Source organism: Mugil cephalus, chromosome 1 (assembly GCF_022458985.1).
Source record: "Mugil cephalus isolate CIBA_MC_2020 chromosome 1, CIBA_Mcephalus_1.1, whole genome shotgun sequence".
Classification (NCBI taxonomy): Eukaryota; Metazoa; Chordata; class Actinopteri; order Mugiliformes; family Mugilidae; genus Mugil; species Mugil cephalus.
Genome location: NC_061770.1, coordinates 30,779,542 through 30,794,567, shown reverse-complemented (window position 1 = coordinate 30,794,567; position 15,026 = coordinate 30,779,542). Strand labels below are relative to the sequence as shown.

At 38.2% G+C, this 15,026-nt stretch overlaps 2 protein-coding genes across 2 annotated transcripts; both read left to right on the top strand.

Moving 5' to 3' along the window:
• The first annotated feature begins 1,180 nt into the window (after positions 1-1,180).
• LOC124995905 (lamin-A-like) lies at positions 1,181-3,285 on the top strand. The gene is made up of 5 exons (XM_047568665.1): positions 1,181-1,276; positions 1,459-1,518; positions 1,947-2,045; positions 2,174-2,281; positions 2,406-3,285. Exons 1-5 carry the CDS (start codon positions 1,181-1,183, stop codon positions 2,505-2,507), a joined length of 465 nt encoding a protein of 154 aa, XP_047424621.1. The 3' UTR covers positions 2,508-3,285.
• A 3,971-nt stretch (positions 3,286-7,256) lies between these two features.
• Positions 7,257-9,890, top strand: LOC124995885 (butyrophilin subfamily 2 member A1-like; the record flags this gene model as incomplete). The annotated part of the gene is made up of 3 exons (XM_047568626.1): positions 7,257-7,278; positions 9,192-9,533; positions 9,658-9,890. Coding segments are annotated over exons 1-3 (597 nt in total), but the record flags the coding sequence as incomplete, so codon positions are not given.
• Between the last annotated feature and the right edge of the window lie 5,136 nt (positions 9,891-15,026).

Here is a 15,026-nt window from a genome sequence, read left to right as displayed (position 1 = left end):
TAATGGAACACTAAGTCACTCACACCGCCAAATCATTATGACCACCTAAGACATGGACAGAGAAGGAGAAGGAGGCCAAATCTCACTCCACAGACACTCCACTGTAGCAAATGACCACCTGCGCCTAACGCACACCTAAATGTGCAGCCAACACTGACTGTACATTCAAATATGTCTGCCAAAACATTATGACCACTGAAGCCATTACAGCAGTACAGTGGGGCGGGGACGCTTAATAACACGCCACTTGTGGCCCAGTCGCAGTTCTGTTCTCTCTACCAACACACTGCTGGGTCTCACACAACCTGCCAAAAGATTATGAGGGTGCAGGGATACCAGCACTTATATAATTTGTCTTCTGACAAATTTAGTTCAAATTAAGTGAAGCAGAATCTCATCTCAATTTAACTGGTAAAAACACATAGAGCTGACTGGTGAGTTTTAAAAAGCGAGTCACTCTCACAAACTTCAATGATTTCTCATTGACTCCTGAATCATTCTCATCAGAAACAGTAACATCCAGAGTTTTCACATATACAATCTAGTGTCAGCTAAACAATTTTCATATGAATACGTCCTTCAGATTAAATGTTGAATGTGTTGTTTAGTCTGACATGAAGAAATAGAATCAGTGATGTTAAAATCTTTTTATTTGACTTTAATAAATTCTTCTAGTTGGAGGAAAACAAAGCTGCTGTTTCCAAGTCTTCCTGGTTTTCTTGGGTAAGTGATCACATTATAAGAACTATGATACAATCTGTATGTCCATCATTTATAATCTTTACTGATCTCTCTTCATTCTTCCCAATCGTCTGGTTCCAACAAACAGAAGGAGGAAGTTAGTTTCTATCAGCTTCTAGTTTGTTCTCATTTCAATGTGTTTCTGTTTCATTTAATATTCAGATCATTGTCTTGTTCTAAGGAGGTTGATGTTGGTGGTCAACATCTTCTCTCTGCTCGTTAGATTTGTGAGAAAGTTCCTTGTCTAGTTCTTGTCTAGATTTCTCATCTATTTTTGGATTTGTGTTTCTACATAACCTGCATCACTTTTTTCTTTTGTTTCCTCCTCTGGTGTCTGTATGTGGGTCCTACCTCCACAACACAACACAACATATAAGAACACATGGATAGAAAGAAAGCTTTTAAACATCTTTTATTGATTTATCAACTCTTTTATTCTATGCTATCAACCATTTTCATCCGTCTGTTTTCCTGTCTCCTCTCTCCTCATGTGGACGATAAAAAGAAGCCCAAAGAGGAGAAGAAGAACGATGAGGTGAAGAATAAACTCATGGATGGAGAGAGAGAAACACAAACTGCAACACTTTTAATTCAATGCTTATTTCAAATAAAATATGAACCAAAAACTATTTAGTTGATATCAATGAGTGTAATAAATTAAATCTCTTCATCTCTTCTTTCTTTTTCCAGTTAATGAAGCAGATCAACCAAGAAGAGGAACAACAACAAGAGAAATGTCCAAATGTCAAAGAGCAGCTGGAAACCAACAACACAGAGGTTCATCATTTCTTACAGTTACTGACTTGAAGCCCTAAATCATAAATTATTAGAGATTTAATGAACAACGTTCAGTTAGAGAGTAGTTTCCAACTTAAATCAGAACAACAACTAAACTAAATGTTTCTAAATGTTACTAATAATCATCTGCTGTAACTTTTTATTCAACTTTAACAAACATCCTTCCTGAAAACAGCCAAACCTCCCACTAGAAACATGATGTTAACTAAGAGCAGAAAGACTTGTCATTGTCTGTCTGTCTTTGATTGGTTTCTAAAGCTCCTCATGTTCTAGGTCCTACCTCCTCATCACATTTATGTTTAATGATGAAAAGTTCTCTGAATGATTGAGAGATAGAACATGAAGCTGACTGATGTGAAAGGACTAATCTGTGGATGTCGTCTCCTCCCAAACCTGAACAAACACAGAACAGCAGCAGCTCAGACAGTCAGGAGACGTCAGGAGACATCGAAGTGGTGGTTAATGACAACTACAAGTTTATCTGTCTGAGACACGAGTCTAATCAGGTGATGTTTCTTTGTTTTTATTATTTTCATAGAAAATATAGATTCAACAGGTTTAATAGACACCAACATTCATTTGTTCCTGTCTCTGTGTCTCATTCTTCTTCTTGTGTTTCATTTCCGTCCTGCAGGACAAACCACTGCGAGGACGTCAGTTAAAAGTCCAGATCAACAATAGTGAACCCATCACATACACATTTGATCCATCAATGGAACTCAAGGCTGGAGACAAAGTTACTGTGAGTGTTTGTAGATGTTTCATTGATGTTGTTATATTTTCCATTTTCTTACTTTTCCTTCAGTTTTTCTAATTATTATTTTCTGACTGTGACTCTGTGACCTTTGGATTTATTACATTTACAGTTATACCATCCAGACAGTGAGCATCTTGTCTCTGATAGCCTGGTGTGGATGGACCTGAAGTCCTGGAAGTCTGGAGACAGAGTCCAGGTCTCTCTGCAGTGAAATAGTTCCCAGTTGAACTCCTTCAATAAAGTTCAGTAATCCAGCAAACAGCAACATTATAGATGAGAAACAGCATGACTCAGATTTTCCTGATCTGTATACACAACAGCATCCTGTCACTGAATGATCTTTTTATTGAATTAAAATCTTGTTTGTGTGTGAAAAGAAAAACCTTTATCAGTATGGTTTGTTTTTTTCTTTAGAGTTTAAATCGTTATTCAATGTCATTGTCACAACGTGGGGGCTACTACTTCTGATCTATTTATTTGGTTAAGTGCTGATCTATTGTTAGGTAGCCTAAATGTATTTGTGTAAATACCAGTGATGGGAGTAACTGCGTTAAAATAACTGGCGTTACTAACGTTTCAATTACTGAAAATGAAATGGGACGCCTTACTTGGCTACACGGGACAAGCAAAGCTGTTCTTGGAGAGGAGAAGACGGAGGGGCAAAACAACCGCATAGGTGATGATGATTGGCTAAGGTGCAGTAGACTTTCATGATAAGCCAATCACAGGCAGTGTTCAGTTTATACACAAATCACACCCACACCAAACTAGCAAAGGTAAGTAGCAGCATTGCTGAATAGGAAAAGTTGTGAGCCGTCACTGGTTGGAACGGGTTTTTCTCTCTGACTCATATCTGTCTGTTACACTCTGACTCGACGGCCTGACAGACTGGATCAGTGAAGAAGCGCATAGATGAACAGTTACTGTGTTTATATCCAGCTTGTATAGTGATCTCCCACTTTAATTATTTATGTTTTGCTTTTTTTTTTTTAGATCTCCCTTTAACCATCATGACAGCACTCTGCATCCGAGAGGTCCAACCCGGGACTTTTGCCTATGGGTCTGAGGGGCAATAAATATTAAAAGTTCTGTGTAAGTGCGTGTCCATATAATTCTATATGCAACTGGCTGAAACCTGCTAAGAAAAATATCAAATTATTAAACATATTTAAAATATTTAAATTGAAAAAAAAAGAAGAGTAACGCAATAGTTACTTTCCCTGGTAACTGGTTACTTTTATAGTGGAGTAATTCAGTTACTAACTCAGTTACTTTTTGGGACAAGTAACTAGTAACTATAACTAATTACTTTTTTTAAAGTAACGTGCCGAACACTGTTAAATACTGAGTGTTTATGTCTTGTTTTATATGGTGTTTTTATGGTGTATATGTTCATTAGATGTTGCCTCCTGTAGATAGACTCTCTCTGTTAATCACTTTGAGCAGGGAGGGGATAAAAGGCAGCTATTTGCCTCAGTCTTTTGTTGGTTCTGGTTGGTTTTGTGTGTCATTTCACTGGAGTTAAATAAATGTCAAAGCCTTTCCATGAAATTTACCTCAATCTCATGTAGTGGTGACCAATAAAAACTTTGAAGCTTCAACGCAACATGTGGTGTAACTGAGACGTGTGATTTATTGGTTCATGCTTGTCTGGGATTTGATTTGCCATGAACATTCCTGTTTGACTTACAAAGAAATAACAACAGTCAGTAGCTTAAAGGATGTTTATGAGTGGGCGTTCAGTACACTAGATGGTTAATGTGATCTGATTTCAAATATGTTGAGAATATATTCCACACATACTGTAGTTATCACCATCTTGTGGTTTTCATGATTCACCACAGTTTCCAAACATAGTTGATGTGGTAGTTTTACCTATTTGTGTAACATCAGTGGTTCGATGCAACTATTTCATGAGCTACCACATGTCAGAGGATCATCACTAGTGATGACCAAACAAGGCTCCATGAAGCTTGAAGCCTTTTGGATGGTTCTGTTGAAAGTTGGTTCACTACATGACGTTCAGTTCATTGGTGACACTGATAAGTGGGAAATATTTAAATAAAGCTGAAATCTAATTTCATTTTTCATGTGTTTATTGTTTTTTCTTCATTGCCCTATAAATTAAATCTTGACTTCCTAACAAATAATTGGAATAGATCTTTAATTACTGAAACCAAATTACACACAAAGTAAATACTCACAGGTTTCGATGAGGCTGTGGATGTAATTTACAGATTAGTTATTACAGTCTAATTTAAAAAATGTTTTTTTTATTGTGCTTGGTGTACACTGGGTACACTTGAGACTTAGTCATTTTTATTTAAAAATAATCCACAATGAATGGTTTTAGTCAATTTTTCTTTTGTCATCTTTCCTTGGAAGATGCTGGAGTTACAAGGAAGCGTTTGACCACACTGAACAAATTTTTTTATGTTTTTATGAATTTTATGAATTCTAAAATGTGTACAGTGACATAATTAGATGAAGGTGAGGGTACATAAAATGTCTAAAGGATGAATTGTGTGTACATTGGTTGATGTAACAGGAATCAATAGTATTTTGTAGCAGGATTCCCTTTAAGAACCAGAACCTTTGTAGAATATGTGAGCTTTGTGGTATTTCTATAAACTCTTGATCCAGGATTAGTCAAGGAGTTGATGAATGAGTTCAGAATGATATCAGTGGTATCAGGGGTGTTTTCTGCTCTGTAATCTAGAAGACATTTAATTTTATCTCTATAAGCCGATATAGTAACAGACACAGTGTTACTGACACTGGGCATCCAGTCTCTGAAATCTGCCCTATTCATAGAGCTGATTGACCTGATGGTTCTGGAGATTTATGTTCATTACTAATATTGAAACAGACTCTGCAGCAGGTTATAAAGGTTCTAAAAGACTGGTGGGGGTGATATGGGTTACATCTGTGAGTGTTACCCATCAGAACCTCACATGAATAGCATCTGTTTGTCATGGTTCTGTGTCTGTCTTTTGTTTAGTTTTGTAACTTCCTGTCTGTTAGGCCTCCTGTTTCTGTCACGATGTCTGTCCATGTCATGTTTCCTGTTTTATTTTTTTTAGTTTCATAACTTCCTGTCTCTTGTGTGTTGATTGCTTATTGGTTTCTCCTGGTTTGATTGCACTGATTAGTTTCACCTGTGTCTTGTCATCCCTCAGCCCTGTTGTGTATATATAGCCCTGCCTTCTCTTTGTTCCATGTTGAGTTGTTGTGTCCCAACCTAGCTGTGTATGCCTTGCATTCCTGTGGTTTTTGCCCTCATGTCATGTTTTCATCTCCATGCCAAGTCCCTGATTCTCTAATTTTTGTATTTTGTGTTATTCTGCCATGCCTGAAGTACCTTTTGTACCTATTGGTTTTCATTAAAAAAACTTCCCTGCCTCCTCATCTCTTGTCCTCCATTTGGGTCCTCACCTCAAGACCTGACACTGTAAACCACTAGACATCATCTACAGTTGGATGAAAACCGTTTGTTTCTCTGATGACCCATTAATGTTGAGAGGCTCCAGTCCCAGTGATTCATCCTGCAGGTGTCAATGGGGGTGAGACAGATGTTATGACTGTGTTCTAAAATGATGACAATTACACCTGGATTGTCTGTCACACCGTGGTGAGGGTGTCTTGTCTTGGGTTTGTTTTGTCCTGTCATCTACTGTTTTATTTTGAAAAGTAATTCTCCTCTCGTTTCAGGTCACTTGCCCTTCCTCATGTGTCTGTCTGATTGCCCTAAGTGTTTCCACCTGTCCCCTATTTCCCTCCATGTGTTTAAGTAGTCTGTGTTCCCCTTGTCTTGTGCCAGAGTGTTATCGTCTTCGACCTGCACCCGAGCCTTGTTTCATGTCTACATCCATAGAAGCTGCCAAGTAAGCCAGTTATTCCTTTCGAAGAGAGAATTTTTGTTTGTTAGTTCTTTCCTTAGTTTAGATCCTTAGTCCGGACGTTTTCCTCCATTCGGAGTGTTTTTGTGTTTTTTCGATTTGTTTCTTTGATTTGAGTTTTTCCTCCTTCTGGAGAGTTTTTCATTTTCAATAGTCAGAGTTAGTGAGTCTAGGTTTTTTGTAGCCAATTGTTTCTCTCTCTGTGAGGGATCTCCGGAGAATCCAATAAAAGCCTTTTGTCATTCCATATCTCTGCATTCTGAGTCCTACTTCGAGTCACGGCCTGACATTGTCACCTCTACTGTTGAGAGAAGTGATTTCCAGTTTGACATAGATGTCTTCCTTTACTCTTTTATTCAAACCATATGTCTTCTTTGGCTAAAACATGGATGCTGGATCTCATTTATTAAGCTGTAATCGGGTTCTTCTGTTTCCTCAATGAAAACGTCTGTTCACTTTCCTGAGCATCGTAAAGTAGATTACTCTGATGGTTCCTGGGTGTTTTGTCTTTGGGGTGAACATATTCCTGCCTCAGTGCTACCATGTTTGAAATGAACAGGAATGCAGTGTTTCCTCTTCTTGTTCTCTTGCTCTCTCTGGGATATCGTCTTGTGCTAAATAGAAGCCTTGATATCCACATGTTCTGAGACTTCAAGATGCACATCACCATCTAAAAAGAGCAGACTATCTCTGATGTCTTCTCGTGTGAACTTGATGCTCCTTGATGATGCATTGATGTGTCCTGTGAAAGTTTCCACCTCCTGCGTTTTTGATTGTAACCCAGGTGTCGTCCACTTATCTGATCAAGTGGGTGGTTGGTAGTTCAGGACTCTCTACCTCTCAACACCTACTTTATGACACAGTATCAGGTCATAGCTGAGATACCTCTGGAGTAGTTTCTCTTTGAGGTGAATAATGACCTGAGGGATATTTTCAAATGCATTCCATGTCAGTGTTAAATGTCATTTTGTCCAATCAGGATTAAGACATGTTCCATGGAGTACCACTGGTCCAAACCTCTGAGGTGATTTCATATCTAGCCATTCATATCAGAGGAAATCATGAGGAAATGCCAAAGGGCAGGTGAGGCGGTTTAGTCTGAATGGGATTTATCACTGGAGCAGACAGTTATATAGCATTTCCTGCAAATCCAGCAAGTTCAGTTTCTGTTGTTTGAGTCAGGTTAGTATGAGTGTTTGTCACCTATAAGCTTTTAAACAAACACATTAATCTCAGCTCATCTACTATAACCACTTGTTATCATTAAACCAGGAGCCAGTGAAAAATATTTAATACATCATCTTTGCTGTTGATATCCTAACAACACTATTCACACATGCATCTTCAAAACAAGTGTGAAATTTATGACATAGGAATGTGTGCTGTGAATTCTATCTCTGTATTAATTTGTGTGTCTTCTTTGTTTTGTTTTGTTTTCTTTGCCAATAGGCATCTGACACTGAGCACTCACCTGACCAGTTCAGTTTAATTCAATTTCCTTCAAGTCTTTCAGGTATGTGAATCATTTGCCTCCATTTCCTCCTTCTTATCTCTTTCAGTTGTTTTCTGTCTATTTGTGTCTCTGTCGATCGTCCTCTTGTGGGTCCTCTCCTCCAGACGTCCCTCAACCTTCCTCCTCTGATGGAGTCAGAACCAGCTTCCTGATCGGTAACAGAGACAGAGACACAGCAGAGAAAAGACAGATTTTATAAAACTGAAAGTATAAAACAATGACATGTCAGGGTTTGTAGAGAGACCGTGACCAACGAGGTAAGAATGAATGGTTGTTTATGGTTAAAGTCTGACTTTAGTTAACAGATATATAAATGTATTTATTGGTGGATTGTAGCTGCTACGTTGCTGTGAGTGATGGTGCTGCAGTAATTACTGACTGTTAGTTAATGAGTGGGTTTCAACATTTGTAGTTAACCCTCCTGTTGTCCTCAAATATTACTAACAAATTTTACCCTCAAGAAAATGATTTACATAAACTTGTTGTCCAAGTTTTTGTGTCAGGCACTTTGTGTATTTGTTGACTACATAAATAACCCCTTGCTACCAGTGAGTTGACCTCTACTGTTATTTCTTGAATGATGAACATTGATTGGCGTCAAATAGACCCAGGGATAATAGGAGGGTTAAGTTGTTCTGTTTGTTTGTGTGTGATGCAATAGAATAAAGTGGTGGTTGGCTTCTCTGGAAGTGGAATGTACTTCACTGTATAATTCCTGGTTGACAGCTCACTTGAGTAAGTGGGTGCTAAACCTGTTTCATGATGACTCAGCCGTAGGATTAAGGCTGGTGTTAGGGTCAGCACTAGGGTTAGGGTTAGGGCAGCTAGGGTTTATATGCCTTTCATGTTTATCATGATTAAGATTCCTTAGGTGACATTCCCTGGGACACATTGTCAGACTTTCTTTTAGCTCCCTGTCAGTGAACCAGAGCTGAATGGACCTTCATACAACTATATTCACGGTATTATCTGCTATATTTTAAACATGATAAATCAATATATATTATCTCTTCACTTCCAGATCTTTATGATTCTTTTCCAGATGGATAAACTGCACCTTACCATTCATTTCTCATCTATCACGGTGTTGGTGTTCCATGTTTTCCTAACACACATCTGCAGAGGTAAAATAGACCCAAATAAAATGTTGACTCTGCTAATGTCTCCACTCCTCTGCTTCACTCTGCCACGGTGGGTAGAAGGATACCTACCCACTCTAATATCATTTTCTCATGTTATTTTTATGGATATGTTGAAGCAGAGACTTCACAGAATTTGTGAGTTTTGTTGATCATTAGACAGGTACTGGGTATGTTCTCTACTCTCTAATCTAGAAGATATTTTAGTTTATCTCTAATTAATCAGACATAGTAACAGACACAATGTAACTGATAGAGACAAAGCTCAGGATCAGATAATCTGACAGTTCTGGAGATATTCCTGCTTGTTATAAATCTTAAAACAGACTCTCTCTGATTTCCAGGTCAGTCTGAACTGATCGGTTCATCTCAGCCAATAGTAGCAACTCTTGGTGGAGATGTGGTTTTACCATGTTACCTGCAGCCTGCTGAAGATGCCACTGACTTGACGGTGGAGTGGACGAGATCCAATCTGGAACCCACATTTGTTCACGTTTGGCGCTCCCAACAGGAACTTGTTTCTGAAAAACACATATTGTTTGTGGGGAGAACATCTCTGTTCATTAATGAGCTGACGAAAGGAAACATTTCACTGAAACTCTCCAAAGTGAAACTCTACGACAAGGGACAATACAGATGTTTTATTCCATCACTGGGGAAGGAGACTTTTGTTCAGCTACGAGTTGGTGAGTGAAGACATGATGTGAAACTTTAGGACTGTTTTAGTCTTCATTTATCTCTCTAGAAAAGATTTCAGTTAGGTTAAAATACCTAAAAGCCACATTTCTTCTTCTTTGTGTTCAGCATCAGCTCCTGTCTCCTCACCCGTCATCAGTTTATCAGGGATGGACAGAGACAGAGGAGGAGTGGTGTTACAGTGTGAATCCAGAGGCTGGTATCCAGAGCCTGAGGTGTTGTGGCTGGACGCTGAGGGAAACCTGCTCTCTGCTGGACCTCCAGAGACAGTCAGAGGTCCTGATGACCTCTATACTGTCAGCAGCAGAGTTACTGTGGACAAGAGACACAGCAACAGCTTCACCTGTAGAGTCCAACAGAACAACACCCACCAGACCAGAGAGGCTCACATACATGTTCCAGGTAGAACACGCTTAGAGAACGGACCATGACATGATTTTAGTTTGACACAGTTTGTGTGTGATTGTGTAGAAATGTCATGTAACTCTGTGTCTTTTCATTTCAGATGATTTCTTCTTGTCCTCGTCCAGTTCTGCTGTTCCCATCATCACTGGTTTGGCTGTTAGCTTAGCTGTTAGCATCATGGTTATTTTAGCATGTGTCTTCTTTGTGTGGAGACAAAATAGAACCAGTAAGTTACAGATGAGTCACCACATTAATGATGTAAAACACCAGCAAACGTCTTTTCTAGTTGAATTCAGCTGCTTTGATTTTACACAGAAACCAAGAAAAGATCCAGAGATGAAGCAGAGAAGGAGAAACTTTTAGGAGAAACTAAAGATGTAAGAGACAAGAAGTAAAAGATTAAAGGTTTAGATTGATGAGTTTGAAGAAAGTTTGATCAGTAAACCTGCTGACTGATCATCATCCATCTGTCTGTCTGATAGCTGACAGAGAAATATGAGAAGATTGAAGAAGAGCTGCAGAAAACCAAAGAAGAACTAAAGAACAAGACTGAAGAGCTGGAGAAACATGTAGAGACACACACATAAACACTATGGTTGTGTTATTGAGGACTCACCTCTGATCAACACAACTGTGACTTTGCTCCATCTACTGGTGAAATGATACAACTGCAGGTTTTCTCCTCCTCTCAGGTCAATGAACTAAAGGAGGAGAAGACGAAGCTGCAGGAGGAGATGGAGACCAGAAACAAAGAGATGGAGGAGATAAAAGATGAGGTGAAGAACAAGCTCATAGACATGGAGAGAGAAGTAGTTTATTCACACACATCATTCTAATCAGAAACAACAACATACAGAAAGTTAAATGTTTTTGGCACATGTACAAGTCGTGTTTAAATCATTTAATATGAATTCGTCCATGAAATATATATTTTATAAAGTTGATTCACTTCAATAAATACTTCAGAAAGAAAACAATGAAATCATGAACAAGACTTGATGACATCTCAGAGAAACACTAAACAGAACTGATCACATTACTGGTTCACCCCATATGCATAGTACATGTGTTGCTTTTTGTCCCGCAAACTCATAGAGGCCCCTTGAGAGAAAAAAAACAAAACAGAAAAAACGTGATGACGTGACCGTCCATAGTGCTGCTCGCCCACATCAGATTCCCAGTGCATGTGCATGAACGTAGATGAAGAGGAGTTATCCCTCGGGGAGTTAAAAAAGGAAAACTGCATTAAAATGAACAGTGGTAACAGCAGTCAGGTAGCTCTTCTCTCCAAGTGGGAGGGACGGGGCTAGTCTGGGTTTGACCTACATAACAGGGCGGTGAGTCTCCGTGGATGTTTTACATATAAAATATCCAATACTTTTGTTGTTGTTGTTTTGTTTGTTCGTTTTTTAAACTTCTTCTTCTCTTTGCTCTCTTTCCTGGCTGCTTCTCCATCTCCTTGATTTTAGAATTGATTGTTTTGGATCAATAAAGCTGGAACATATAGAACAAAGGTTAACTGAAGAGGTGCAGGGGTACCAGCACTTGTATAATTTGTCTTCTGACGAATTTAGTTCAAATTAAGTGAAGCAGAATCAAACCTTAAAAACACACAGTGCTGACTAGTGAGTTTTAAAGAGCGAGTCACTCTCACAAACTTCAATGATTTCTCATTGACTCCTGAATCATTCTCATCAGAAACAACAACATCCAGAGTGTTCACATATACAATCTAGCGTCAACTAAACAATTTCATATGAATACGTCCTTCAGGTTAAATGTTGAATGTGTTGTTTAGTCTGACATGAAGAAATAGAATCAGTGATGTTAAAATCTTTTTATTTGACTTTAATAAATTCTTCTAGTTGGAGGAAAACAAAGCTGCTGTTTCCAAGTCTTCCTGGTTTTCTTGGGTAAGTGATCACATTATAAGAACTATGATACAATCTGTATTTCAATCATATAGTAATCGTTCCTCATTCTTCTCAGCCTCTAGAGCCCTACAACAATCAGAAGAAAGTGGAGTCACTGAAGGAGGAGGTTAGTAGTTTCTATCAGATTCTAGTTTGTCTCATTTTAATGTGTTTCTGTTTCATTTAATATTCAGATCATTGTCTTGTTCTAAGGAAGTTGAGTTTGGTGGTCAACATCTTCTCTCTGCTTGTTAGATTTGTAAGGTAGTTTCTTGTGTTCTTGTCTAGATTTTAGTTTTTGGATCTCTCCTATGTTTGGATATCTAGTTTTGTATACCATGCAATGAATTATGTTCCAGCTTCAGTTAGTTTTCAGTAAAGTTTCTTTTGCTTCCTCCTCTGGTGTCTGTATTTGAGTCCTACCTCCTCAACACAACACAACACAACACAACACAGAAGAACACATGGATGTGGACTAAGACCAGATAGACAGATTTTAAAATCTTGTTTGTCTGTTCTGGAACTGATTCCAACATATTTTATTAATAAAGCTGGACGATAGAAACATGATGTTAACTAAGAGCAGAAAGACTTCTCATTGTCTGTCTTTCTATGATTGGTTTCTAAAGCTCCTCATGTTCTAGGTCCTACCTCCTCATCACTATTATGTTTAATGATGAAAAGTTCTCTGAATGATTGAGAGATAGAACATGAAGCTGACTGATGTGAAAGGACTAATCTGTGGATGTCGTCTCCTCCCAAACCTGAACAAACACAGAACAGCAGCAGCTCAGTCACTCTGGAGAAGTCAGGAGACATCACTGTGTTCGTTAATCCCAACAACAACTATATCTGTCTGAAAAACGAGTCTGATCAGGTGATGTTGATTTAAGAGTCATTTCTTTTCATAGAAAATATAGATTCAACAGGTTTAATAGACACCAACCTTCATTTGTTCCTGTCTCTGTGTCTCATTCTTCTTCTTGTGTTTCATTTCCGTCCTGCAGGACAAACCACTGGAAGGACGTCAGTTAAAAGTCCAGATCAACAATAGTGAACCCATCACATACACATTTGATTCATCAATGGAACTCAAGGCTGGAAAGTTTGTTACTGTGAGTCTTTGTAGATGTTTCATTGATGTTGTTATATTTTCCATTTTCTTACTTTTCCTTCAGTTTTTCTAATTATTATTTTCTGACTGTGACTCTGTGACCTTTGGATTTACTACATTTACAGTTATACCATCCAGACAGTGAGCATCTTGTCTCTGATAGCCTGGTGTGGGAGGACCTGAAGCCCTGGAAGTCTGGAGACAGAGTCCAGGTCTCTCTGCAGTGAAATAGTTTCCAGTTGAACTCCTTCAATAAAGTTCAGTAATCCAGCAAACAGCAACATTATAGATGAGAAACAGCACGACTCAGATCTTCCTGCAGAAACCACACACTGCAGAGAAAGTCTCTGGAAACACTTGGCTCCATTTTATTGGATTAGTCAAGTTTGATGTGAACGTTGGTTTGTTTAAAGACTTTTACAGGATGACGTCAGTGTTTCAGATTCTATGTAACAAGTCTCCTTGTTTCCTGTTGTAAAGAGATGAAAAGATGAAGAGATGTACATTTTAACCTTTTAATGTTTTGTTTTGAGAACATGTTTAAAGCTTTAAAATAAAAATGTACTTTTCCATTTATATACTGATTTTGTACATTTTATTTTATTTCATGTCAGAAATGTGTGAGACTGTGCTAACACAGCAGCAGGTATAAAAGTTCTAAAAGGCTGGTGGGGGTGATTGGGTTTATATCTGTGGGTGTTAACCATCAGAAAACATGGATGCTGGATCTCATTTATTGAGCCGTAAACGGGTTCTTCTGTTTCCTCAGTAAACAAGTCTGTTCACTTTCCTGAGCAGCATAAACTAGATTACTCTGATGGTTCCTGTCTGTTAACAAAGTCCAGAGTATTGTGAAAGTGGTGAGGAATATTGACAACCATGGAGACAGGATGGTGGTCAGGTTGTTGGTGCTTATTATGACAGTAGGGGTCATAATTTGGATAGTGGCTGCATGTCACCAGTGGCTCCGTGATGTTAACCTTTTTAGGTTAATCTCAGTGTGTTGAGTCAGTCAAAATGGTTTCAGGTCGTTTTGTCTTTTTGTGATGTATTTTATTTTGTTTTTCTGGACTTTGTGTTTTTGGTTGTGTCGTTGGTTGTCGAGTTCGGTGCAGTGGCTGTTGTGTCCGGTGGTTTGTCCCAGAGATCAGCTGCTAGCTCTGTTCAAGCTCAGGCTTCAGACTCTGTGAGTTGACACAGTCCATTTGAATTTACATCCTTCCCTCAGCAACAACAACAAGGAAACACCATGCGATGATACAATCCATGCCGCTGTTGCTATGCAACTGGCCAAACAACCACATCACCTCGGACACTGTTTTGCCAACTACCTTTGTTCATAATGGTAATTTTGTGAATTTGTCTTGATTATACTGTTTATTTTACTAGATACTAATTATTTTTATTTTATTTTTATGTATAATGAAGCTACTGTGACAAAGTAATTAACCTTGTGGATCATTAAAGTCTAAGTCTAAATCTAAGTCTAAGTAAGCCTAACTCTATGTATATATATATTATGTAGATCGATATCCCTCAAACTCAGGGCCAGCATCAGTCACTTTATGGCGCGTTGGACTCACTTCAACTTTCACTGTGCCTTAGTTTTCATATTTATTGAGTTCTTTTCTTTTATCTAAGATGTTCATGTATTTAGTCTTTAACTTGTTGCTCCATGGGTCTAAGAGTAACACAATTTCAACCCTGTGTTTGTGCTGAACACACAGAGGCAGAATTCACAATAAGGCACTGATACAGATTGTCTGTAATGCATATAGCAATTTATATGTTAGAATATTTTATATAATATGAATAATATAATTATTAACTTTATTATTGTCTTTTTGTGATTTCCATTCCTGGTTTGTTGTACATGCACCTGTTTTATATGCGAAGACAATAAATTTGAATGCAATCTAACCTAAAGGGACCAAAAGTGAAAGTAGGACGTGTCATAACTCACAGAGTCTGTTAATGGGTGACTTGCTGTGTGTTTTATTACTTTGTAACCTTTACTCTCAACACTTTATCATCTTGTTATTCTCTATCCA